At 39.4% G+C, this 25398-nt stretch overlaps 1 protein-coding gene across 1 annotated transcript in view; it reads left to right on the top strand.

The window, feature by feature from the left end:
• The window catches only part of KIF26B (kinesin family member 26B), a 276267-nt gene that overhangs the window by 72330 nt on the left and 178539 nt on the right, over window positions 1-25398 (top strand). Inside the window, exon 3 of the mRNA XM_058836915.1 lies at window positions 14958-15491. Coding sequence (XP_058692898.1) covers window positions 14958-15491 — 534 coding nt within the window. The remainder of the gene's footprint in view (window positions 1-14957; window positions 15492-25398) is intronic.

The following is a 25398-nucleotide window of genomic DNA, read 5'->3' as shown; positions in this document are numbered from 1 at the left end:
TATTCGTTGTATTGCAGATTTCTGTCTTGAAGTTAAAAATGCTTCTAAATGCCATTGAGAGAATTAATTTGGGCTGTCTTCAAACCTTTGAGATTTCTTTTTGTATTGCCCTCTGAGAGCTGGCTTTATATGCTATTAAATAGCAAAGGCACTTTTCTGTGTGGATTTTTTAAAACCATGAACATGGGCATGAGGAAACTACTCACAACAAAGTTCAAGACAGAGACAGTGCTTAATTGTGTGGAAGAGGGCTGCAAACACCTTATGCATCTGATATGTCTGGCACTGCTGCCAAGTATAAGTGTGAAACCAATTTTGTACAAAGCCTGGCTGGGAACAGGGGCAGAAGGTTGGGTGGGGAATGAGAGGTTCACATCTGTTGTGGAAGATGGTGTAGAATGTTCTAGCTGTGCAGGTATAATTCTTCCTAGAAACAAAATGAACTTAATAAGTAGTGGTGTATTCAATGTTTCTTTTTTTTTTAAAAAAAGCTATAAAAACTCAGAATGCATACATATACATGTCAGATTTCATTAGTTATATTTGCACTGGATACCAATTGATGTCTCTGTAATCCTTCCCTTTCCACGTCCCTTAAGTTTTGCATAATAAATTCAGAAAATGCTACAGAAGTGGATGCCAGAAAAGGTCTCTGGTGAAATTTTGTGAGCATGCCAGAAAACATTCTATCGATGGTAACTTGGGAGAGTAAGTTAAATTACAATACTAAATGCAGAGTTTAGTTGAGAACACGGAAAGCATTTAGAATTAGGGGAGGGAGGGGGAGTTGAACTTCCCAGTAACTCCAGACTGCCAGTCCCTTTGGTAATCAGTGGAGTCCTCAATGGGGACTCTGTAAACATTAATAAAACAAAAAGATCCCAGTGTTCTAGTATCACATCTGGAAAACCCTAGAAGACCTTACATGCAGCTTGTGCAGTGTTGATAATTTCATATACTATGAGTTGGAGCCACAGTTCTGGTTATTAATATCAAACTGTACAAATAGCTGCAAAAATAGCTAAAATGCTTTTAATAAAAAATGTCAAATAATTTGATTGTGCAGTGCAATTACAGATCCATCTGCAAAATTGAAGTATGGGTGACAAAAAAATCTCCTCTATTTTACAACATACTAGATGGAGCCACTGTATGCTTCCAAAGTGGTCTGTTGGCATATAGGAATCAGCTCCTTGCATGCAGCTTCCAGCTTGCAAATGCAGTTTGATTTTCCTATGGGACACAGCTTGTGTTCTTGATAGCTTGAGTAGTTCAGTATTCTAGGGTTCTTCTGCCTGTGTTACTTGCTTATAAGAAAAAGTATATACAAACTAAGAGTGAATTATTGTAGGGAAGTCTCTAACCTTTGCTCAGGTCCTGAGTAGAAGGACTGACAATGGACAATCTGTTTCATTTTTGTAGTATATTAATTACTTGGTGGCTGTTTCTTTCTCTCTTTTCCCATCTGCTACAATTAGCTGGACTTTGGGGTCACAAGAGATGGCTGCTCAGCAGCACACCTTCTGCAAGAACATTACTGTGTCTTATCTTGCCATGCATGAAGGTGGACAATGCAGTTTCTGAGGAGATGGAGGTTTTAAACCCCAGAAGGCTCCTCTGGTGAGTGGTGTGGCCTAAAGGGGTGCAGATGTGTAGAGAGAATGGTCAAGCTGCCTTAGCAGTCTGGGAGGATCTAATGATGCTGGTAAAATAGGTCTGGAGGTTAGAACTGCAATAAACAACCATGCTTGGCAGCTTTTCTTTGCAAGGTTGTTTGCTTCCCTTCCAGGTGTGACTGATCAAGAGTCCCTGTTGTTCCTGAAGGCTTATATTAAGGGCTGTAGGCAGCAAGGCGGGGTTCAGGTGCTGCTGTGGGAGCTGGCTGCAAAATGCTTCGTAAGGCCTTGCTTTGGGAATCTGGCCTAAAACCACGGTGGCACTTCTAATCACTGCTGACCTTCTCAGGCTCCTTCAGCCCTCTGACTCTCAATCTTATCTCCATCTCAGTGCAACTCTTCTGCTTCAGGACTAGAAATAGAAATAGTGGGATTTGATGCTAATTCCAGGACATTATGCTCCTTAGTTTGTACCTCATCTCCTTCACAGAAGAATAATCTCTGATGGGAATCGTCTAGGTCTGCCGGGATCAGAAGGAGTAAAGATATCTATGAGAGATAAATAGACACTAATATTAAAATGAGACCCAAGCTCTGGAAATGAAACTAAGGTAATGCAGTGGTAGGACAGTTTCCTAACAATTTTTTTCTTTATGGATATGTAGCTTTCAGCTGTTTAGACAAAAATTATTTTAAACCAATAAAATAACAATTCCTTGTTTTCCCCTTCCTTGCACTGTTTTCCTTTAAGCATTTTTCTTGGATGATGTTAGCACTATTGCTAACTATCATTGCTTTGTTTGTTTGTTTAAGTGGTTTTTAAAATCTAAATCCAGATGTCAGTTTGTCTGTCAATAAATAACAAAAATCAGATTTTTTTTCCAGGTTTCATGAATTATGCATGTATGTAGATTTTAAAATGTATTTACTTAATCAGTGGTTGCTGAAATTCATAGAAAGTGCTTTAAGAGGCCATTAGGTTACTCTGCTGATTGTAAATGATTTTTATTTCATAAGGTATGTCTAGATTTTCTTAAATTTGGTTTGATTTCTGAATCTAAGACCTGAATCAGTAATGGGGAAACCTGTAACTTGATTTAGAGGGTTACTCTGTAGATTAATTGTGGGAGGTGCCCTTGGGGAGAGGGAAGAGCAGTGTCATAGTGGTAGTGATTGTTTCTAGATCTATTAGTTTTGTTCATTCAGATGTAATTCCCATTTCCCTATTGATACTGCTGTGACTGGGTGCACAAGAAGTCCTGTATTAGTCTGAAGTCATGATCAGTGTCTTTTAATCTTTACAAAAGTTGGAAATCCATGCTCCTCCTGGCTGGTTAGAGAGCCTTTCATCTGAAACTGTAACCTGAGGTGCTTTGTATTTTTGTTTAAGACTGGCTAATGTTACCAGCCTCTACTGGAAGTTTTTTCCCCCTTTTTTCTTTTCTTTTCTTTTCTTTTCTTTTCTTTTCTTTTCTTTTCTTTTCTTTTCTTTTCTTTTCTTTTCTTTTCTTTTCTTTTTTTTTTTTTTTTTGTGTGTGTGTACCTCACTTGGGGACTATTTGGAAAAAGATTTGTAATCTTAGCCTTCATCAGACCACACAAGTCAAGAGGCTGATCCCCTCATGGGCTTGTCAGCAGTCAGCTTAATCAGGACAGAACGTGAGCTGTGGTGGGAATGGGTTAGACATGTTTTTAGCCCACACTTGTAGACTGGTGTCATGGGGGGCCAGCAACACTGAGCTGTTTGGCAGTGTGGGCTCATTATGTGCCTGTCCCCTGTGGTCCCTCAGCAAGGGCTTGAGGCTTCTGTTCACAGTGAATGGATGTGGGGAGGGGAGTGCTTGGCCTCCTTCAGCTGTGAATGCTTTCATTGAGACCTTGGTGAGAACTCTTTCCAGCTGAGCCCTGTTGCATCCTTCAACATTTGAATTGCTTGGGACTTTGTGAGGGTGCAGAGGATGTGATACAGGCTGTGACAGCCTGGGGTTTCACAGTGTGAGTAATTTTGAACAAACCCAATAGTTCTGCACTGAAACAATGGCTACTTTTTGAGTTTGTGTTATTCTTTTTTTTAATAGGTGACAACAACAGGAGGTTATTAGCTGCACTCCAAAGCTCCCCTAATCTGTCTGTAAAGATATGCATTCAAATAGAGCATTTGCCAGCCTGGAGAAGCACAGTGGTAAATGTTACACCGTGTTGCTTGCTTCTGGCTGTGAGTGTTCAGAAGCAGCAGTGCTCTCAGGGGGCCGACTGTGGCCCACAGGATCATATTGTGCTCTATAACAACTTCAGCTGGCTTCAGATTCATTGAAGGTTTCTTCTATACCCACATCACCCTATGCCTGGCAGCCAAGTAGCCCATCAGCCTCTGGACCCAAGCTGGTACTGTCCCTCAGGGCAATCTTATATCATGCATGCAAGCTGTGTCAGCTTGAGTTAATGCTGGTGTAGTAGGTGCCTTCTGGACCTCTTGGCACAGAAGCAGCCAAAAGCAGGTTCTGCAAAAGCCATGGTGAGTGGAGTTGGAGCTCTCTTCTTGTCATGTAAAGCCACACTCAGCAGCCCGACAGCTTCCATCTTGACCACAGCTTCTTGTCTTCCCCACACATCTTCCTGCACTCACCAGCCCTTCAAAACCAGACTGTATCACCTACTCTTGGCACAAAATACCAAAACCTGTGCGATTCCTGCCTCAGCAGATGCAGGCAGAGTCTGCTGAGCAGGAACTGAAGCATATGCTGAAGTATACACATGAGTTTATAGTTTGAGTAGAAAGCTACACTCTGACATAGTGTAATGAAATGTAGCAGGTATGTTTGCAATAGACTGAAGAAAAAAAGGCTGTGTGTCATAACACCCTTTCTGCTGCGTGTGTTGGTGTGGGTAAACAGTGCAACTACCCCAAGGCTTGAGAAAAGGTGTTCTGTGCATGGCAGTTTGTCTTCATGCTGTATATAAGGGGAGTCATGACAGAGTTGCTCAGTTTGCTCTGAGGGTAGTTCAGATTTGTGTTACTTTCATGAGTTTCTTCAGGATTTTGGTTTTCTTCTCTTTCTTCCCCTTTGCATATCACAAATATTTATACTGTGCTAATAAAATGTAAGCTGATTTTGCAGCTGGAGTGGAAATCTGCAAACAACTTTGCTCATGAAATTGTTCCTAGCTGAAAAGCTGAGGTCTGCTCCTGCTTCTTCCCCTGTATCCTAGGTAAAATAGATGTTCTTTCATGGCTGCTCTAATGCTTTTAGATTTGGCTGCATGGAAGTTGGGGCATGTAACACCTTCAAAGGTAGATGTTAACTTTTCTGGTACATTTTTGTTTGTTTTTATTTGTCTGTAATATTTTTTGCAAGCACAAAAACGGTATCAATATATCTAAACTATTGTACATGAGAAACCTGTAAAATATGTTGAGATCAGAAGTGAAAAAAGACGTGTACATGCATATATAAATATCACTTCCAAAGAGAAGTTTTTGATATGTTACACTTATTTTAGGTGTTCAGGGATCACAGGCAATAGTTAAAAGTGATTTCATGTGCACAAAAGTAATTAAGCAAAACCATAATTAGACAACTTGATAACTAGATCATTAACAGGCTCTTAATATAACTGTGCTAATGGAACACCTATAAATACAAAACTATATCTGGTTACTGCCTGGTGTTACATCAAAGCTGAGGAGCTTTCACAAGCAAACATTACTCACACTGAGATAGTATAAAACTGTTAGAATTAAATTTCACTGGGTTGCACTGGGATTTTTCTGTTCTCAGTTCACAGTATTAATAAAAACAAACCCAAGTGTTAATAAAAAGTAACGAATAATATTATGCACACCCTAAGTGGTAAGTATGGTGTTAATTAACCTGAGCTGGGATTAGTGTTCAGAGTGAGGTGGGTTGTCACAGCAGAGGAGCAGGAGAAAGTTTGAAGGGTATCTGCTGCATTTGGGAGCTGTGCAGCTGATAAACCTGGTGAGCCTGAGGCTGGACTCGAAAAGTCTGTGTAAACCAGGAAGGGAGCATGGTCATTGTATTGCTGGCAGGAAAGGAACAGGATGGTGCTGGTGCTTTTCCCTCTCTGAGGTAAAAATGGGATTTCTAAGAGGCTGGGTCACTGAAAGGTAGTTTGATCTTGGACAAGTTGAAAGTTTGCAGAGTCCTGATGCCGAAGGAAGCCTTTCTGTGTGTGAATGGCTTGGGGTGAGAAGGAGATGATAATAACAGGCCAAATGTTGCTGAGGGGGGAAGATTTACCAGATGGCAGCGAGATTGTGAGAGCCTCTATGGCTAGGCAGCAGGGGACTTGAGCTGCCTATGGAGCAAGTGACTGTCAGTATCTGGTATGTGGCCACTACTTAAAGCAGCAGCCTGCTGCAGGCCTGGTATGTGTTGAGGAGAATGCTTCAGACAGGTGGTGTCGAACCTCAGTGTTGCTTACAGGATGCTCTTATGCAACTTCTGTCCATGCAAAATAAAGCATAAAGTCTTTTGGGAAAGCAGGGTGGCATACAACTCATTAATAGGAAGGTTGTGATCTTCCTTCTAGGTCAGCAATTGTTCACCCCATTAATAGACCTCCATATTGCTTATGTCAGAAATTAGGAGAAAAAATTATTTCAAAGGTCATTCCCTTGATTTCTTCTTTCTCCATCCTTCATCCCCTTCCAATCTCACCATCAGCTTCAGGTAGGTATTTTGTCTTTTTCTTCTGTAGTCTAAAGGATTGTGCAGTCATTTAGGACAGTTCTCAGCATCTCAAGATCTCCTAACTAACCCTCCAGATTTCTCAGTGCCTACTTGCTTGATCCTGGGTGCATTTGCATGAAGGAACTAACTTCCAAAAAAGGCTTATAATAGCTCCTTGAGTATTGAGATGCATGTATAGTTCAGTTGAGATAAAAAGCTGAATGGAAGTCCCCAGACAACAGTACTAGTGTGAGATGTGACTGCCACTGAATGGTAGGAGCAGGCTTGTGTACAGATTGGAATGCTCTGAATGTACAAGGATTTGAGAACCACTACAGAGAGGAGACCCATTCCTATTTCCAAATTACATATTCTTAACAATGTTATCTATCTAATGCAAAGTTGAAACATAGAGAAGAGGCAAGTTCATTTCAGTTTTTCATGTGCTTCTGACTGTGAATGTGCATGGGAGAGGCTTCATCGTTACTGTGAAGTTGTCTTTGTGATCTCCTTTCCTAGTGGTTAGGAACAATATTCATTCTCATTTTCTAGACGGCATGCAGATAAGCTCCATCTGATTTGAATAAAGTGGGCAGAAATTTTCTTCTGCTTGCTAAGATTAAGATTTCTTGGGTTGCTTGGTGTTTTTATACTCAAGGACATGAAAGAAGATCAGTTGAAAGTGTGAATTTCAAATGGCCCTGTCAAAATGCAACTCTTCAGGTTTTAACTGCCCATGATCAGTTCTGTACTAAGACTTGCAATACTCTAATTCTAATCAATTCACATCCTTGACGTTCCCAGCTCCTCTCCAGTCAAGGTGAGGTGGGAAGAAATCTGATAGCAGAAGAAAAGAAACTAGAAAAGAGAACCTGAATGAATGTTGCTTGAGGAGAGCATATTCAAGATGAATCAAAGGCAGCTTAGCTGCACCTCATTGGAAGCTCAGTATGAAGTGGACAAAATGGTAAAATTCTTTACAAAAGTCAGGTGAATTAAACAGAGGACCACAATAACCCAAAATGAAAAGGAAGTTTTGCAAAGACAAAATTCTTTACCTGCTGTATAAGCCACCAACAACTGTATCAATCTATTGACCTTTCCCTGTTTTTTGGTTATTTCTTCCCTTCCAAAACAGTGGTCTTGCATGCAATTTCAAGATAATAATGCTTCTCAGAGAGGAGAGAAAAGCATAAGAGGGAGCTGCAGAAATGGTTTAAAAAGGAGGATACAAAAGTTAGCTGAAGAGGAGCAAAAGTTTTTGGTTCTGTGATGCCTTTGAATTGTAGATGTGCTGAAGCTGAGTAATTTGTTTACAAAATTTTACATATTGAATAGTTCTTTTGAGATTGCTAAATCATTAAATAAACCCCACAGTAATCTTTCTAATGATTGTTTGCTTAAGAGAAAGGATTCTTATGTTTGAAAAGCAGTAACAAGTGGTTTTAGCTTTCCACAAACCTCTCTTAAATCAGGGAACAGTAAGCATATAGGTGTCACAAATACTGTCCTGACCTTCTCATTTGTGATATTTAGTTACCCCTCTTCAGGTATGACAGCTTTTCCAGAAGTCACTGGTTACTGTGTCAATAGTGGTTCAGTGCTGGCATTTTTTGAAGAACTCTAATGCTTTCCTTCAGGAACAGCAAGCTAAACTTTGAAAATTTTGGGGTGTGTCAGAATGAGAATTGCTACTGTAGCCTGGTTACTCAAAGAGGCTCAAGTGATCTGTTGATTAGATGTTTATCAAGGCTTCTAATAATGGGGAGGTTTAAAAGGATCAAAGAAAAACTAATGTTATTTCAGTATTTTAGCATGTCTGGCCCATGTAGTCATAGGTCAGTCATGCTTTATGCCTATCCCAGATGAGCTTGAAAGGGTGGGTAAAAGGATATGAACTACACAGGACAACATCTTTGTGAATGGCATCAGAGGGATTTTATGGCAAAAAGATATCATGTCTGCCACTGGTGGGGAGTAATTTATTTGATAAGGCTAACAGTTTATAAGCTTATGAAAGCATCTAATCCTGATGCTGGGTCAAATTGGTAGCTGGACCTCAGCTGAGTGAAGAGGCAGCAATAGACACTAACTTCTGTGAGGTGACTGGAAGCCTGAGCAAAAATGCATCTGAAGTACATCTAGGCTCCCTGCATGACACTAAATTGCGTATAGCCATGATGCACCAGGGGGTCAAGGTGAGCAATCAGTTGAGCACAAGCTCATAGTGTGCTCTGGTGGCTAAGAAAGCAAATGCAATCTTTCATTATCCAGTCAGGAAAGTAGAACGCAAGGAAGGGAGAACAGAGCTGCTGCTTTTTCCAGTGTAAGGGTTGAGGTTTCTGCAATTCTGAGTTTTTCTGTTCTTGGTTCTATCAAAAGGGTGCTGACAAATGCTGCCCTTTCAGCAACAGCTGAGTTTGTCTGCCACATAACTGCTGAAGAATCTTCCCTCCAGGAGACCCTGTTATGCTGTGGCCAGAGATTTAGCAGAGCTCTAGACAATTGCATAGCAGAGCTCTTTGGTCAAGACTTGGATTTGCACCACTGAATGTGTATTTAGATTTTCCTGCTGCTGTTTCATCTCTTCTTCCCAACCCAATTAAAAATCTGGCTGCTGTCTAGCTATTGAATGCTAACACAAACACCTGTGTGCCAGATGTGTACAGCTGTAAGTCCGTCAGCACTGATCCATCAGCAGAGCCATGAGCCAGTCCGTGGAGAAATTAGAAAACACTTTTTGTTTTTTTCTCCTCCTTTTTCTGTCCCATTTTTAATCCTCCTATTTTCCCAGGGCTTTCTCTCTTCTGCTTCCTGCTGCTCTGAGTTTGTAAGGTGAGCTCTGCTCAGACTTTCTGTCTCTTTCAGATAAGAAAACAGCCTAAACCAAAGGAACCCATTTTTCTGGCTGCAGAGTGGCTGGTTAATACTGACAAGTGTTAAATTATAGAAGTCCAAATGTCAGTTGTATGTGCCAGCTCAAGAAAAACACCTTGAAATACTAATGTTGTGAGGGCTACACCAGACAGGATTAAGACTTCATTTTTGAGTTCCTCCTCTTTCTGAAAAGAACCTGTCTCTCAGATGTGTTTTGGAGATACTGACTGTAGGACAGGGTGTACTCTCATTGCCTTTTTGAGGTGAAAGGCTCAAGTCAGCAGCAGAATGTTCAACAGGCAAGAATGGTAATAGTTAAAGAGGTGGGGCATAATAATACTAGTGAGGATTTTACTGCAGTTAGTAAGACAGTGCTTTTACAAGGGCTTTCTGGAAACAGGCTAATGTAAAAAGGCTCTTTCTTATTCCACTATGCTTTCCTCATGACCACTGTCTCTACTGTCCCCAACATGGAGTAACAGTGGGGGACGTTCCTGCTAGGGAAAGGAGAGAGTTTCAGAAGGAAGAGAGTGAAATATGTTCTTTTCTAGCAGAGGAGATGGTTTTGTTCACTCAGCTGGGAGTGATAATGGATGGCTTATTTGAGGATGCTGTGTTGGGTGTGAGTAGTGACTTCTGTGGCAGGGAGGGCAAGGAGTATGGTCTTGCCCAGAGAACGTATCAGTTGCTGTGTACAGAGCTGTAGAACAAGGGAGGCTACCTTGCGGCCCCCTTGGTCTTGCTCATGGGAAACCTTGGCTTTTACTTATCAGAAGACTGCTTGTGCAAGCAGAGTTCCTGCCAACTCAAATAATTCAGATGATTCAGTCTTTACTGACTGAAGTGAACTGATTTTTATCCAAGGGCTCCCAGCTCAGTTTGATGGTGCAGTGCTGCTAATTTAGAGTCATAGCATATATCCTGGCATGCTTATTTGAGGGAAACCTCCCATTGACTTCAGTGTATTTGGACTTTTGCTTTAACAGAAGTGGTGCCATTGTAATGGTGAGGAGCTCTTTTTCAACTGTTGGGGCTCTGGAATGCTGCAAACAGAAAATCTCTCAAATGTAGCCTAGAAGATGATAGGATATGTTTAAGTTAGGATGCAGAGTCACTTGGAAAATAGCCTAAATGCCTCTGAAAAGTAAATTACAAGTATAATCTCTTTATTGAGCTGGAAAGTACACCCACAAGAGAGAAAGAAGAATGGGAAGATATTTTTTCTTTTTTCCTCCTTTTTTTTTTTCCCCCTCCTTTTTTCCTAAATAGAGACCAACTATGGACTAACAGGATTGTGTTTAGAGCAGAGATGTTTGTGCAGTCATGGAATAACATGGGGTTTTTTATCACGGTGAAGCTTCCCTCCTACTAAAGTTTCTTTCTGCCTGGGGACTGGGAGAATCTGGAAAGCACACTCCTTCCTGGGAAAATTTAGATCACTGCTTTCCCCTACCTCACCTCTTACCTTGTATAATTGATTACATACCGGCAGTCATTTTGGCATGGACTCTTTCAGAAACAAAAGAACTCCATGAGTCTTCTGTGAGCATCTTCAAGCAGAAGCTGGTCTTTGTAATTTAGTTAGTATTGACTGCTTTGTCTTTCTGTAAAGAGCAATGAGTAATATAGGTGTTGAAGAAAACAACTTTTTCAAGAAGGTCTTGAGGTCCATTGTATATTTGAATTTTCTCTGAGGTAATGACATAAGGCTACCATGTCTAGCTTGCATAGGCTGTCATTGACCAAATAAAATAGTTGTGTATGAAATCTTAGTGAGTATGACCTATATTAATATCTGCTTGCAAAAGAATAGAATGTGTATGATGTATTTGTATATGAATCTATGATCAACTAGATTCCATGTAACATGTAAAAGTGCAGATTGTTCATCTTATTTCTTGCCTGTCTCTGTGTCCACCAGCTGAGCTTGTCCTGCTTTCATTGTACCTCCTTGTAAACTTTGTGTAAATGTATGCATGAAACAGAGGGTGCTTCGTGCTGGAAGTGGTTGTTTGCTTTCTGTCTTGAGGAAGATAGTCTCTAAGCTGGGTGGCAGGAAGGAGAGGATTATTCACTTTGTCCTCTGCTTTTCTAGTGATGGAGTTAGAACACTGTGAACTGTACAGCAAGGTACAGATTTATGAAGGGGTATGAAAGAGTTGGAGGATGCTTCTGCATTACCTTATCATGCAGTTCTTTCTCCCCCATGAAGTCAGGACTGCATTTACCCTGGTAGAACTGCCTGTGTACTTAAGTGTTTCTTAACTAGTGCCTGTTCTCTGTGTATGTTTTCACTGAGTAAAACAAGAATTCCTCAGCTCACCTATGATAGGTCTCTAACACACAAAGTTTCCTTCCATCTTCTTTCTTTCCCAAGTGGGTTTTTAGTTCAGGAACAAAGATGGGAGATTAGTTACTATCGTGGTGTTTACTTGACCTTGAGAACTCAAAGGTAATGTGAAAAGGCTTCTTGCAGAATAGCTTAGTGTGTGCTCTTTAGTTTACAGCTTGCCTCGTGCATTTATGCAATGGTCTGTGTTGTGGCTGATCTCTTGAAGCTTTCAGACCTCTTACATGCCTTCATTTGTTTATTATAGCAGTAAGAGTTTACAGTAATGCTGTTTATACTAAAGTTGGGTGAACCATTGCAGCAAGAAGAGACACCATCACGAACCTTTGCCCTGAACTCAAAGCAAACTCTCTTGTGATTTTTAAAGTTATGTTTCAGTTTTCAGTGTCACTATGCTTTGTTCCATCAGGACTGGAAATGAGTGCCAAATTATAAGTGGTATTTCCAGTGTCAACCTCAGATTTCACAAGCAAATCTGCTCCTATGCCAGGGAGTGTGTTTCACATGTTTCACTAGAGTCTATAACCTTTTTCAGCTCCTGCTTCTCTGTGAAGCTGGCTCAAAGTGCTTATCCAGCGAGGCTTGCTTGTCACTTTTGTATGGGACAAGATATTGGTTATTGAACTAATAAGCATTCCTGGGGAAATGTGTACAGACGATTGCTTGCAGGTGAAATACTGAAACAGCAAGTGTTGTGTTTCTGCTCTTCGAGCAAGGGTGTAGGGATTGTTCAGCTTTGGCCTCTTCCCTGCTGAATATGTTGTTAGGCTGTCAGCCACTTCTGTGAAATTATAGTAGAGCTGCCTAGTGCAGAATAAGAAAGTAAACTCTCTAGGTTCTATTAGTTTTGTTTTAGGAACAAAATGTGACTTAATGTCCTTCTGGAAGCTGAGTTTATCCACATTTATTTGCTGTCCCATAGACTTCTCTGTGTCATATCCCGGACATGGATCCAATATTGAACTATCCATCTAGTAGATTATGATAGATAAGTAGGACCAACCTTGGGAGTAATCAGTTCAGGTTGTGCCTGTTTCTTCTTTCTGCTCCTGAGGAGGAGCATTCTGCCCTTCTTCTGTCCCTCCCTCTCTCTCTCTCTCTCTCTCTCTCTCTCTCTCTCTCTGTTTATTGTTTTATCACAGAATGAGCTGATGTTTGTTTTAACACTGAGATGAAGCCGAATTCACTGCTGTCCAGCACTCTTTAAAGTTGGTGTGCTACTTGAATATTTATATCATGCTGACATTTGCTTACGTTAGAGAAGGCTTTATTTCCTTGGAATATTTATTGTAGTATCCAGGAATTTCCATGTTCCAAATGCTGCTGGGTCTGAATGTTGTGTATAATTACTTGGGTCCAAGCCCAGTTGCTTTAGGGAAGTTAATTTTCAAAGAACAGCAACTACCTCTGTGGCACTTGCTAGCTGAAGGAAGAGCTGGCAAGGATTTTTTCTTCACTGACGTGGAGCAGCTTGAAAAGAAGACTCATACCTCACTTCAGCTATATAGACAGCTTTGCCTAGTTCATTATGGGGAAAATAGAGAATCATTTCCTGGCACACCTGGCATCATGGAGTGGATGCCTATATCTGATGTGATCTGTTGACCTAGTTATGGTCTGGGATGGAAAATGTGATTTGACATATTTTGCATCCTGTTTTTTCCCCCTGATTTCCACCAGTCCCTTTCCCAAAGGTTAAGGGGGAAGGGTTGGAGCAGAATCCAGTTCCTCCTTCCTGACACACTTTGATGCTCTGACCCTCTTTGTGCGTAGAATAGAAATGACCAGCTTGAGGCTTGATCAGACCTCAACCTCCTGTTGTTTCCCATCAGCTTATATGACTCTCCTGGGCTTCTGTGGCTGGAACTGCTCTTTTGCTGCTGTGCATAAAGAGGCACCATGATTTATGAATCAATTAATCACTGCATGCTGAGGAGCTGTTCACGGTAGTTAAACAGTGAAAATAAAATGCTTGAGTCTATAATAAAGACGGATCATAATGAATATGACCCTCTACCAATGAATTCTCTTCCTCCCTATATTATACCCCCTACCCACTTTCCCAGCACAACCAAGGTATCAAGACATGAAATTTGTGTGTCTCAATGCGTGGGGTTCATCAAATTACTTAATTACTTATAAGAGTGCTGTCTACTTGTGGTGCTTTTTCCCTCACACACACATGCATTGTCTGATTTTGCTGCTAAAGCTGTTATAACTACAAAGACAAAGAGGAAAAGGATTCTGATACTCTTGATTTTAAAACTTTTTGACTACTCATAAAAAAATCCACCAGTAAGTCTCTAAAAATTAGGGAGGGGCAGGTGAAGTCTGTCCTGCCTGATCTGTAAAACCGCAGAAATGTGGTGTGAAAATTCCAATAAATATTTCCGTCAAATAACTGTCACTTTTTGCTCTGTGCAACGTGCACATCGTTGCTGTGAATTTCTAAAACTGTGTGATATTGTAAGAACCAGGCAAGTTTGGTGACAAGCCTGCTTTAAGATTGCTGTCTGGCTTCACAATTTGGACTTCAGTGATGGTAGAACAGGGTGCATGTTGCCCTGTGGGTAGCACCACTGATGTTCAAATATGAACATGAGGTAAGGCTGTAAGACAAGAGGCCTTAAACCAGATTATGTGGTTTGGCATCAGAACTATGCTTTCATAGAAGAAAATAATTATTTACAGATTATTAACTCTATACATGTTGCATTTTTTAAAGAAAATTGTTATTTTGTTTTATGTTATCAGCAGATACCCAAATTAGTGCTAGAACTTTCATTAACAAAAAAGGTGGTTTGTTTTCATTTGTTTTTTTTCTTTTCTGGATGAAAAGTGTATTCTTGGTAAGTCAGTTGATCAGCTATCCCTCTGTTTTGAATTCTGGAAAGGATTTTTGAGAGAGTGGTGGTACTTTTTAACTTTTTTTTTTTTTTTTTACTGCTGTCTTTGAAATGTTAAATTTTAGTTGCAGAGCATTTCCTGGGTTTTCTGAATACCAAAAGCTGATGTTGGTGAATAGATGGATTTGTGAATCTTGCTACAAGTCCACTGGCTATAGTGAAGTTGCTCTTAATCTCACCTGTATAACTAAGAGCAGATTTCATTCAAGCCAGAAATTAGGTGCAGTGGTGTGAAGCAGGTTAATTCCTTTTCTCTGCCATGCATTGAAGCTTGCAGTGGAATTATAATATTTGCCACTTATCAGTAAAATAATTTTTCCTTTCCAACACAATCTAGTTTCTCAGTTTTGTTCAGCTCTGCTGCTGGTGTGTGTTGACTATATCTAATGGCCTTTGTTTGCATTCTAAGCTTATCTCATAAATTTGCTTTTGAAATGCAGTAATAATGTTTCACTGTGGTGACTATGGTTAAACATTTCTTTCCCCCTCTTACCCTTCTCTGTTTGATTTTTAGGACCCAGGTTTCTCTTCGGTGATTCACGAGAAGCTCCAAGTTCCCAATACCATTCGTAAGGCGTGGAATGAGAAGGACAGCAGATGTGATGTTTGTGCCACACACCTGAACCAGCTGAAGCAGGAGGCCATTCAGATGGTGCTAACCTTGGAGCAAGCTGCCAACTCAGAACATTACGATGCCTCACCAGGCTCTCCCCCACCTCTCTCCAATGTCCCCACGTTGGTGAGTCCCAGGCACATGGGCAGCCTGCAGCCCAGGGACTGGGCATACGTGCCTGCTCCTTATGCTCCATCTAATTATACAGGCTTTGTTGCCAACAAACACAGTGGAAAGCCCAACAGTCTAGGAATTGGAAATGGGGTGGAGAAAAAAAATGGCTCTCCTGGACACCAAACCAAGGTCAGCTTTCAAATGGCCACCAGCCCCAGCAATGGTAATGTTCTCAACTCTGTGGCTATCCAGGCCCACCAGTACCTTGACGGCACCTGGTCTTTGTCAAGAACAAATGGAGTCACTCTCTATCCCTACCAAGTAAGTGTTTTCAAATAACAGAATGTACTTGTTTCCTTTCCACTGAAGCTGGCATGGGCATACTAACACTGTTTGCTCCTGTGGGGTAGGGGTTGAGCTGCCTGTGCAAGTGAGCACTAGAATAAGGAGTGCTGTAAATCACTGTCTCCCTGATAGGGGATTGAGTTGGGGGAGACACAGATCAAAAGCACTATTGATGGGAATACCTTCTATTAATTCAGTTGTTACTAATAGCAGAACTGAGCTCTTGTTTTTAATGGCAGACAACTAATCATACAGTATTTTCAATTATTGCCCACACAGTCCTCACTCACTTTCCCTCAGAATACTCAGATGGAGAAACAGCTGGGAGCCACAAGTGCAGAGTGGCACTAGTGTACTAGTGATTTCTGAGCTGGTATTAAGGAAGAATCTGGATGATCTTTTATTCCATCCTCTGTGTGTATGATCATTTGAGTACATATAGGAGGCACTAACTTCTTTGACATGTTTTAAGCTGCCTACATTCTTGATGCCAGTGGGTTCAATAGGTCCAGTAATCTCCAGGTCCTAGCAGTTCTGGGAGATTTTCATGTATTTTTCAACATGTTCTTTTCCTCTTCTTTGGTTTGTTGTTTTCTAGTACACCACACCTGTAAGTACCTGTAGAACCCACACCAGAGGGCACAGAAGAAGCTTTTTTGTGTGACAGGAGGTATGCTCTCTGACACACTTAACTGCAGCTGGTGGGATTTTTAGAGTACTCAGGCATTTGCAGATTGGGATGTAAGCCTGTTCTTCACATGTTCTCACAAATGTCCCTGATGGCTTCCTTTGGCACATGAACAACTTTGGAAATTAGTTGTTCTATTAAATTATGAACATATTGCAAGATAGATCCCTAAATTAATATTTAACTTTTATTAGTATGACTGATATTACAGCTGGAAAAAAACCGCAATGTTATTCATAAACATTAAGATATTGTCAAAGTGAACTAGGTAAAACCAGAAATGAAGTACAATTATTTTATCTGGAAAATATGTGACTTTATGTTTCTGTGGATTCATGCTCTAGTGAACTTGAATTGTATTTGGGTAGGTCAGTATGTGATCATAGTTTTGATCTAAGAAAAAAAATGTGATCTATGTTTCAGGTAAGAAAAAAAAACCTAAAGAATGCACCTTAACAAATCTGAATAACTGTTATTTGTATTGGGAAAATTAGTTCCATTTTATTGCATTCACAATCTTTTAGGTTCATGTTCTTTGAAGCTGTAGGTTTTGGTTACTTTTTATAATGTTTGGATTCCCTTGATGATTAATTTTGTCTTAAAAATATTCACTAAGAAGGATCTGATATTCAGAATTGTCTAGACTGATTCTTTAGTTTGGCTCCAGTTAAATTCAGGACTCTTCCCTACCCTCGACTTTCAATAACTTTGAAATAGAAAAGATTGCCTGCTCTCAAGACACCCCTCAACCAAAAGAACCTCAAAGCCAACACAAAACCCAATGAAAAGCCCAAACTAACAGCAATATAAACAGAAAATTATGGACAAAAAAGAAAAATCCCAAATGAGCCTATCAATGCTGGTCTGTGTTAGAATATGTTGATTGTAAATTTCATCTTTTTCTTTAAGATTCTCCTCACAAATGTTAAAATTCTCACTGTACTCAAGTTGCCATTTAATTCTCCAGCTGAGAAATAAAACCAACAGCTTTTGTCTTTAAGCACACGGAAAGGATTTTAGTGTTTCTTTACCTAGCATCTGTGTTAGGGTGAGAATTAGTCAAGTAAGAAGAAAAACTTTGAAGAGTAATTCGTTTGTAATTTCAAATATTGGTAAGATGCAAGCTCTTCTGTTTTTCTGTTTTGTGTGCAGAAACCAATCTTACTTGCTACACATTTTCAGAACATTTACATCTCTGTCCCATGTAAATACATTTTTGTTATGCACTTACATTTGCAAAACTGCTGGGGAGGAGCACAGGAAGATTGATCTGTTGTCTCATGTTAATTAGAACCCTTCTTGATTTGGAGGTGATTAAAAAAAAGTGGTGCTAGCCTACTTACTTGTGAATGTATATATATTAATTAAGTTTTCTTGCCTTACCTTAAGAATAAAGATTAGAAATACTTCATTGTGCTTTAGCTAAGAGGAGTAGAAAATGATTTCTTGGGATAAAAAGCCTTGCACTTCACACAGAGAAGAGTAGTACCCTTCCACATCATAATCTTGTTAAATAGATGTCCAGGGAGAAGTCAGTCTCATGGCTCTAGACTTAATGGCACCTGTGGTAGACACCTCCCATTGTAAATCAGCTTCTGTTAGACAGTCTAGATAACTCGAAAGAAATGGTTGAATACCTTGAAAACTGAGTGTGATGTCTTCCCTAAAGTATCATCAAAAAAAGAGAAAACATTAGTTTGAAAGTGACATTCTGTGGCTCAGAATTGACTCACTGCACTTTTAAGCACCAGAAATTATTCCTACAGTTGTAAGTTGTAGGATGTTACTCCTTTTTTATCATCTTCCCTTCCAGACGGCCTAAAATTGTTGTGGGCAGTTAATTAGTACACTTGTTTCAGTTCCAGTAGAAAAAGGATAAAAATAAGTGAATATAAAAGGGAGTGTTGTGATATTGTAAGGCTTAACTGCTGCAGTAGTTTAGGACAGGTCTTAAATGAAATGCCACTATTCAATTAGTTTCACAGAAAGAGCACTTTCCAATGAGGAGTAAGTAAAAAAAATGGGAATTTTACCAGGTTTAGTAATGTATTATATGTTTAAAATCTGGGAAAATGGAAGTGTACCAGATTTGACTGGCAGTGTATGTCAGATGTAAAAAGTTGCTGTAATTTCACGGATTCATTATGGAACTAGTGAATTGAATCTCCTAAGAATATCAGAGGAATAGCTGGTAAGAATTTTTTAGGCAAAACTGATCCTACCTGGAAATTAGGAGACAGTGTAGATGACCCCATCAGTCCCCACTGTCCCTGTTTTATGTGATTCTCTATTTAGACACTCCTTGAAACAGAAACAAAAATCTGGTTCTGTAGATCAATGATGTCCCCTAGGCCTGACTCAAAGGGGGCTGAATCAAATTTGGTGGTAGGTTCTTTTAAAAAAACAGGAATCAGAGGCAGGGAAATTGAATTGATTGATCTTAAACAAAGAGCATGGCGCATTACAACCCTTCTGTGGAAACAGGAATTCTGAAATGGTCAGGATAAAACTGATCCCTTTCTCTTTAATACATGTAGAAAAATACAAGCCAAAATTTGGTAAAATTTGATTCAGTCTGAAAATAGTTTTCTTTCCATGCTCATCAGCAGGTAGCATTTGCGTGCACCATGGATCAGACTGTTTTGACACTTCAAAAGACTTAGGTAGATCTCCTTATCATTCAAAGGGATTTCAGTCCTTCCCTGCTCAGAGAAAACTCTTAGAAGGTTTTTCCTGAGAAGGGCTGTCATTATTTGTGCAGCTGCTGGTGTGAATTATAGGATACCACAATGTTAAGCACACTTTTGTTAGTTACCAACGACTACTGAACACTTCCAAAGGGGAAAAAAACCCTCTGGGCCTGGGGCAGTAATGTAGGAGTGAATTCCATTATGAAATTATTGCTTCATGTCATTTTTATAGAGAATGCAATATGAAATGTAATGCATAGCACTTTTATTACTTTCTTATTGCAAGCTGATAAAGTAGCTAAAACAAAACCACCACATTAAAGAATAAGATTTGAGTCCTTAGGAGTTCAGACTGATTCAGAGTTTGCATTCAAAGCGAAAGGAGTTGATAATAGTGACTGGATTAAGCTGGGTGCACTTTTTCTAGAGTCAAAGCCCTCCAGTTTTTACTAAAATATTAAATTACCTGCTTGGCTCTCGTGTTGGTGTGCCTTTAAACCAACAGCATAATGTGAATTTCATCAGGGTGGGAACCCCAGAGCATAAAACAGTAGGCATTTCCTTGGTCTTCCAGTTACCCTCTTGGATCTGCACGAGGATCTTTCATGTCTTGAAGTAGATAATTTCAAAAGGCAAGCAAAAGGAAATTCAGCACAGTGTGTTTGGAAGGTTTGAGTGACTAGAAGGTTAGAATTAGCCCAAGAACTGGGGAAGGTCAACAGTTCCAGGAACAATTTAGGCCATAAAAGGGAATGATGGGTAACAGAAAACGTGGAGGCTGATGTGGGTGAGCACCTCCTGCTCCTGACCTTCAGTCTGTGAAGTTTGATTTTTCTAAGCAACAAAACAGTGCATGTAAGGATTTGAGTAGGGGCATTGTGAACAGAACATATTCATGGGAAAAGTGTTTCTTTCTCCCCTCCACTTAAAAAGACTCTTTTGACCAAAAGTTTGGAAAATTAGCTCTTAAACTACTGAGAGCCTCTTGGCCCCAGGCATAATGATCTCAAGCCTATTCAGAATTATAAAAGGCTGTGTTTGTGTACAATTGATGAAAGCCTACAAGATGTGCTTTCTGTTACCTCTTTGTGTATAATGTGTGTTTAGAAGAACAGTTTTCTGAGAATATACCAGCTTGTTCTGGAGCTTTGCTGTGATGAGTGGCTTGTTTGGAGTTTACTTAGGTCATGGCTGTCATATAACACATCAGTTCATTCAGGCCTAGGCTTTTATAAAGAAACTGGTAATGATTAGAGTTGGGTGCAAGATGGGAAGTCAATGCCTGTGTGGGAGGTATTGCCATCCAGGATTTTGATTCCAAGCTTTCTTCCAAGTCTTTGTTGTATAGGTTATTTCTCTTCTGTTTACTGCCGCTTCTATTGCTTCTTAGTTTTCAGAAGGATGAAGATAAAATGTTAGTGATTGCTACACTGGTGCCAGGGTAATTTAAGTAGCTTCTAAAGCATATAAAGTAAGGTACAGAAATCAAGTTACTTGCTCCATTTTCAGACTAACAGGTATCTTCTGTAATTACTCCATGCTTCCTACAGCCAGACCTATTTTATCAAAGCGTCTTAGCAACAACAAAAAAAGAAATTTGTATACTGACCTTTCTATTATTATATTCTTATGGAATCACACACAATTTCCTGAGATACCAAATGCTGGAGGTATTTTGCCTTTGTGCAGTTAGGCTTTGGTCCAGAATGTTTTGTATGGCTTATGTTTCAAAAGCAGTTGAGTCACTGTATATGAGATCCAAATTTGAGCATGGTGGCTCCCTGAATATAGTAAAAACATTTTTGTTCTTATTACTGTGAGCTCATGAATGATGATGCTGAGCAGATGTGTGCAAATTCTTGCACTGTTTTTTTTTTTTTCATTCTGTGACCTGGACTTTTAACAAAGTGACTCCATAATCAGACTATACACTGAAAGTGCAAGAATTTTATTTATAAAGATTGTTTGACTGGGCCAAGAAACAGATTGTCAAACAAATTCATTGGCACTGAAATTATATCCTTGCTTGATTATCTCTGTTGCCCTCTTCCCCCATGCATTAGTTGTTATCTCTGAAGTAGCTTTTGTCCGACTAAAAGCCTTTTTAAACCAAGTCACTAATAATTAGATATGACCCCACTAAAATCAGTGTATGTCATCAGTTGACATTTTGCCATGATTGTTTGATCATCCAATTTGTATATTACAGGAGTTGTCTATTTGTATTTCATTCCTCCTCTCTACCCCTTCAATTAGCAGCCCAGTTGTATACTGCTTTTATAATATCATCAAGGGGGGAAACTGGAGTCTATGTGAACTGTAGGAGAGGTTTATTTTTTTGGTATTACTCTGGCATGATCTGATCTTTTACGGCATTTTTATGCATGGCTTAATGACCTTAGAGTCATTACTTTTCCCCTTCATGATACTGGGGTGACCAAGGGAAGAAAGAGGTAAAGGGTATCCCATGGACTGAAAAGAGCTAAATAGGCTTATCCTGTGAATATGAAAACCCCGTGACTCAATTGTGATGTGAGGAAGAAATCTGGACTATTATAGGAGGGAGTTAATCCTGTAAATTAGCAAAAGCCAGAAGATCACAATTAGTGAGGATTTGGAGTCTTGGTTTCCTTCCCTGCTTGTAGCTTAAGGATTTTGTCCACATGTGAGACTAGTTTCATTTCTTAAATAATAGCTGTACTAATTGCTTGCATTAATTGAAAAACTGAGAGGAGGTGTTTTAACGGTGAGAAAACTGATGTAGAGGTGGGATAGAGAATGGGGAAGACAAACAGACATTGAGACAAAATTGTCATTTAATTTCCTATGATATAAACATAGAACAGAGATCTAGAGAGAAAAATGGTCACTCCTGCTTTATTTCATAGTTTGAGAACATAGAGAGCTAGTACAGGCAATTTGGAACTAAGAGGAAATACACTTTTTATGTGATGTACTGTTTTTTTGGAACTTACTAGAAAAAAGATTGAGGCCAAAGTCTTAGTAAAATTTATAAAAGGATTATGTGTGTATGTGGACAATGAAAAAGTCCTCTTTATGATATTAGGATGAAAAAAGTGGGATATAAATTGCTATATAGAATAAAGAATTTGATGTCTTATATTCTGTGGAGAAGGTACATGCTTCTTTCAGTACATCCAATATACAGGTAAGGGTGAGAATTTCTGAAACTACCACTGAATCTTGCTGGCACTATAACTTTTTAAACATATAATGATCTTTTTATTAAGATTCTGAGTTCTCTTAGGTTGAATCATTCATCTGAGCAACATGATGGTCTTTACTTTTGCATAAAGATTCAGTCTTGTAGGTGATACTGCTGTATTTTACTAATTGTTCAACATCTGTTACAAAGAGAGAGGAAAAAGAAATATACTAAACCAAAGGCAACACATTCTAGTTGAGATCAGGAGAGGATGACAAAGGAATTGGAAAGTAGTTTTTTAGGAGCTTCCCATTAAATTCCTAAGAGATATCATTCAAAAAAGACACTAATCAATTGACTGTCTCATTGACTAAGATATTTGCTTCTCATATTGCTTTACATTAATGGGACATAGGATTGAGATTAGATTTAGAAACATCGTATTTTTGTGCTTTTTTAGAATTCTGTTCTTCCACTTCTTAGAAAAGTATTTTAGACTTAAAATATGAAGAAGTATGTTACTATGCAAAAAATAAACTTACAAAACCTTTTTCTTTGATACTATGCTGTGCTTATGGGAAGTAAGGAATGCATGGCTAGAGACTTGTGTAACTCTGAAATGTGATTCCACAGAGCTATCATGTAAAACCATTTTTTTCTTTTTTCTAAAGTGCTTCTGAAATCGCATCAGAGAGGGAGCATCAACTTCTTTATTGGGCCAGCTCTCTTAATTCAGTAGATTTGAATTAAAGTGGTTGGTTCTCCCTTACATTCCAGGGCCTTCAGGACTTGAGAGATGGGTGTTGTCAGATAGAATACATTTGGGACCAGACCCTCTTCTGTCTCACTCCACGATAATGGCTTTGCAGCTGACATGGGCTACATTGGTGTAATACAGAGAAGAGTGAGAGCAACATCAGCTCTGTTAAGATCTGATCAGCCAGAGTGTGAGAGCAGCTGTGGTGATGGGAGCATATATGGCATCTTGCAATCAGAGGGGCCTCCACTTCCCTTTTGGGTTGGTGAATGGCAAAGATTTTTTTCCATACTATTCTAGTGTCACCCTGCTCTGAAGAGTCTGTTGGAACTGCTCTTGACAAATGAAAGCAGAAACCTGATTGTCCAGCTTCTTTTGAACTTTGAATGTGTCAAGATGTGTCTTATGGAAAAAAAGGAAAAATTGCATCTGTACAAGGGTGAGGAAAAGCTTCTCTCAGTTAATGAAAACATCTTTTTAATCTGCAAACTGAAGAAGAAATGAAATTGCACTTCACTTTCACTTCCACGTAACCTCTCAAGCAGAATCAGAACAGCTCCAAAGGTTAAAGGAATGGTAATGAGCTTTTGTCTTCCAAGAGGTTGGTTGGTGCTAATGTTGCTAGCAAACCTCAGCAGAAGAATCCATAGCTCCTCCTTGTATGAGAGCACTGAAGTTATCATCACATCTGTCATTCAGGTATCTGAGGGCTTGTGTTCTATACGCCAGAAAAGTCTTAGGTCTGACTGGTAGATGTCAGTGTCAAGTGGCTAAAGTGCCATCAGTGCAAGGTCACAACTGTGTGCATTGGTGTGCAAGTGAAATGTTTATTGTGAGAGCTCTTTGAATCAAATACATGCATCTGTCAAGCTTTACTTTAAATTGATACTTTTTTAACTTGGGAAAGTTGCCTGTATCTGAGTATATTAAACAGCTGCCTAAATTTATGTAAAGGATTTTGGCTAGTGGGAAAGGCAGAAAAAGAATTAAAAGTTGGAGCTTTGCTTGATGAAATCACTTCTGCTTCCCTGATTTCACTGTGGCTGCATGCTCAGTGTCAGTGGATAATTACAAAATACCTACCATATGAATCCTGCTATTTCTTTACATCATGGCTATTAATAAAAACAGAGTTTAGGCCTCATTTTGTAAAAACCCCACTTTTTAAAAAGCATATAGTGATATGCTCTTTCCTGTGAAAGATAGATCACAGATATGGTTTATTATTGCTTTTGTTCCTGAAAGGTTTCAGGCTGCTGGAGCTAGGCAGTGTAGCTGGATTTAAACACAAGTCATAAGCACAGACATCTCTTTGCATTATTCTTGTATATTTTCTCAGTTATTGCAGTGCAACATAGAAAATGGAAAATTAGTTCAAGTGCTATTAAAGAAATTATACAGAGTGCATCACAAGAAAATGTATAGTAATGAGATACTATCAATGCTTAGTTGATCAGTCTCTCTGATCCCTGAAGACATCGTGTGAAGTTTGTTGCCAGTGTGTGGGAGGCAGAAGAGGATGTGATTGTACGATACTGATACATCAGGGCAGTGATCAGAGACAGGACTGAAAGGGAAAATGCACTCAGAAAGCTTTGTCTGCATTTGGACCAGTTTCTGTGAAAGTAATTTTTGAAGAGTCTTGCAATGCTAGATGGGTTTAACTGAGGCATTGTTTGCAAGCTTGTCGAGATTTCTAATTTTTTTTTGCTTTGAAGTAATGTAAACAAAAATAATATTGTTTGTCATGCCCAGTAAATAATATAACAAGATACTATTCAAGTGACTTACAAGAACAACGCAGCAAAAGGTACCTGGCCACTATGCTTATTTGACAAATTACAAGAGCATCAGAGGGTGTCCTAAAGCTTATCTATTTTATTTTGCTTTTAGATGTAAATGCTGAATGAAGGATCAAGTTGTTTTCTTGCAGCTAAGTGCTTTGGAGGGAAAAATCTTGTTCTCATGTTACTGGCTTTTCATTGTTTCCCATCCTTAGTCAGTTGTCACAAGGGTCTTTGCCTCTGTAATCCTAAATGCTGGGATATGCCATTTGCAGCCAGGATTTAGTAGTGGTGCTTATGATCTCCTGACTGTTGTCTTGCACTTCAGAACCTTTGTCAAGATCCTTTTAAACACTGTCACAGCCCAACTTATCAAGATTTATTCCTGTTTATGTAAAAGTAGATGAAATGCAGACACCAGACCTGATTTAGTTCAAGATTGCTGGAAAGGGGCTCGTGATAGGGGTGTTATGAATGTGCAGATTATGAGATTTTTCCAATCTCAGTGATGTGGATTTCTCTGCTTCCTTTTCCATTCACTGCTCAATCACCTTAATCACATATTATGAATATTTGCTACTTCTCCCTGCCATCTCAATGCTTTGTCTCTGAAGCAGGCACAGTTGGCAGCAGTGCAATGGGCCATTACTTCTGTGGCCTCTAGGCATTTTATGATTCAGTGAATATGAATAATAAAGCACCTTAGTCCTCCTCTGTTCTCTGGGGAAGGTGTTTTCAAGTGTGGCAGTGGAGGATTATTATGGTTTGGTTTCCTTTTGAGCACGAGAGAGTGGGAGT

This window comes from Poecile atricapillus, chromosome 3, assembly GCF_030490865.1.
Source record: "Poecile atricapillus isolate bPoeAtr1 chromosome 3, bPoeAtr1.hap1, whole genome shotgun sequence".
Lineage (NCBI taxonomy): Eukaryota > Metazoa > Chordata > Aves > Passeriformes > Paridae > Poecile > Poecile atricapillus.
This window is presented reverse-complemented; position numbering and strand designations above follow the sequence as displayed.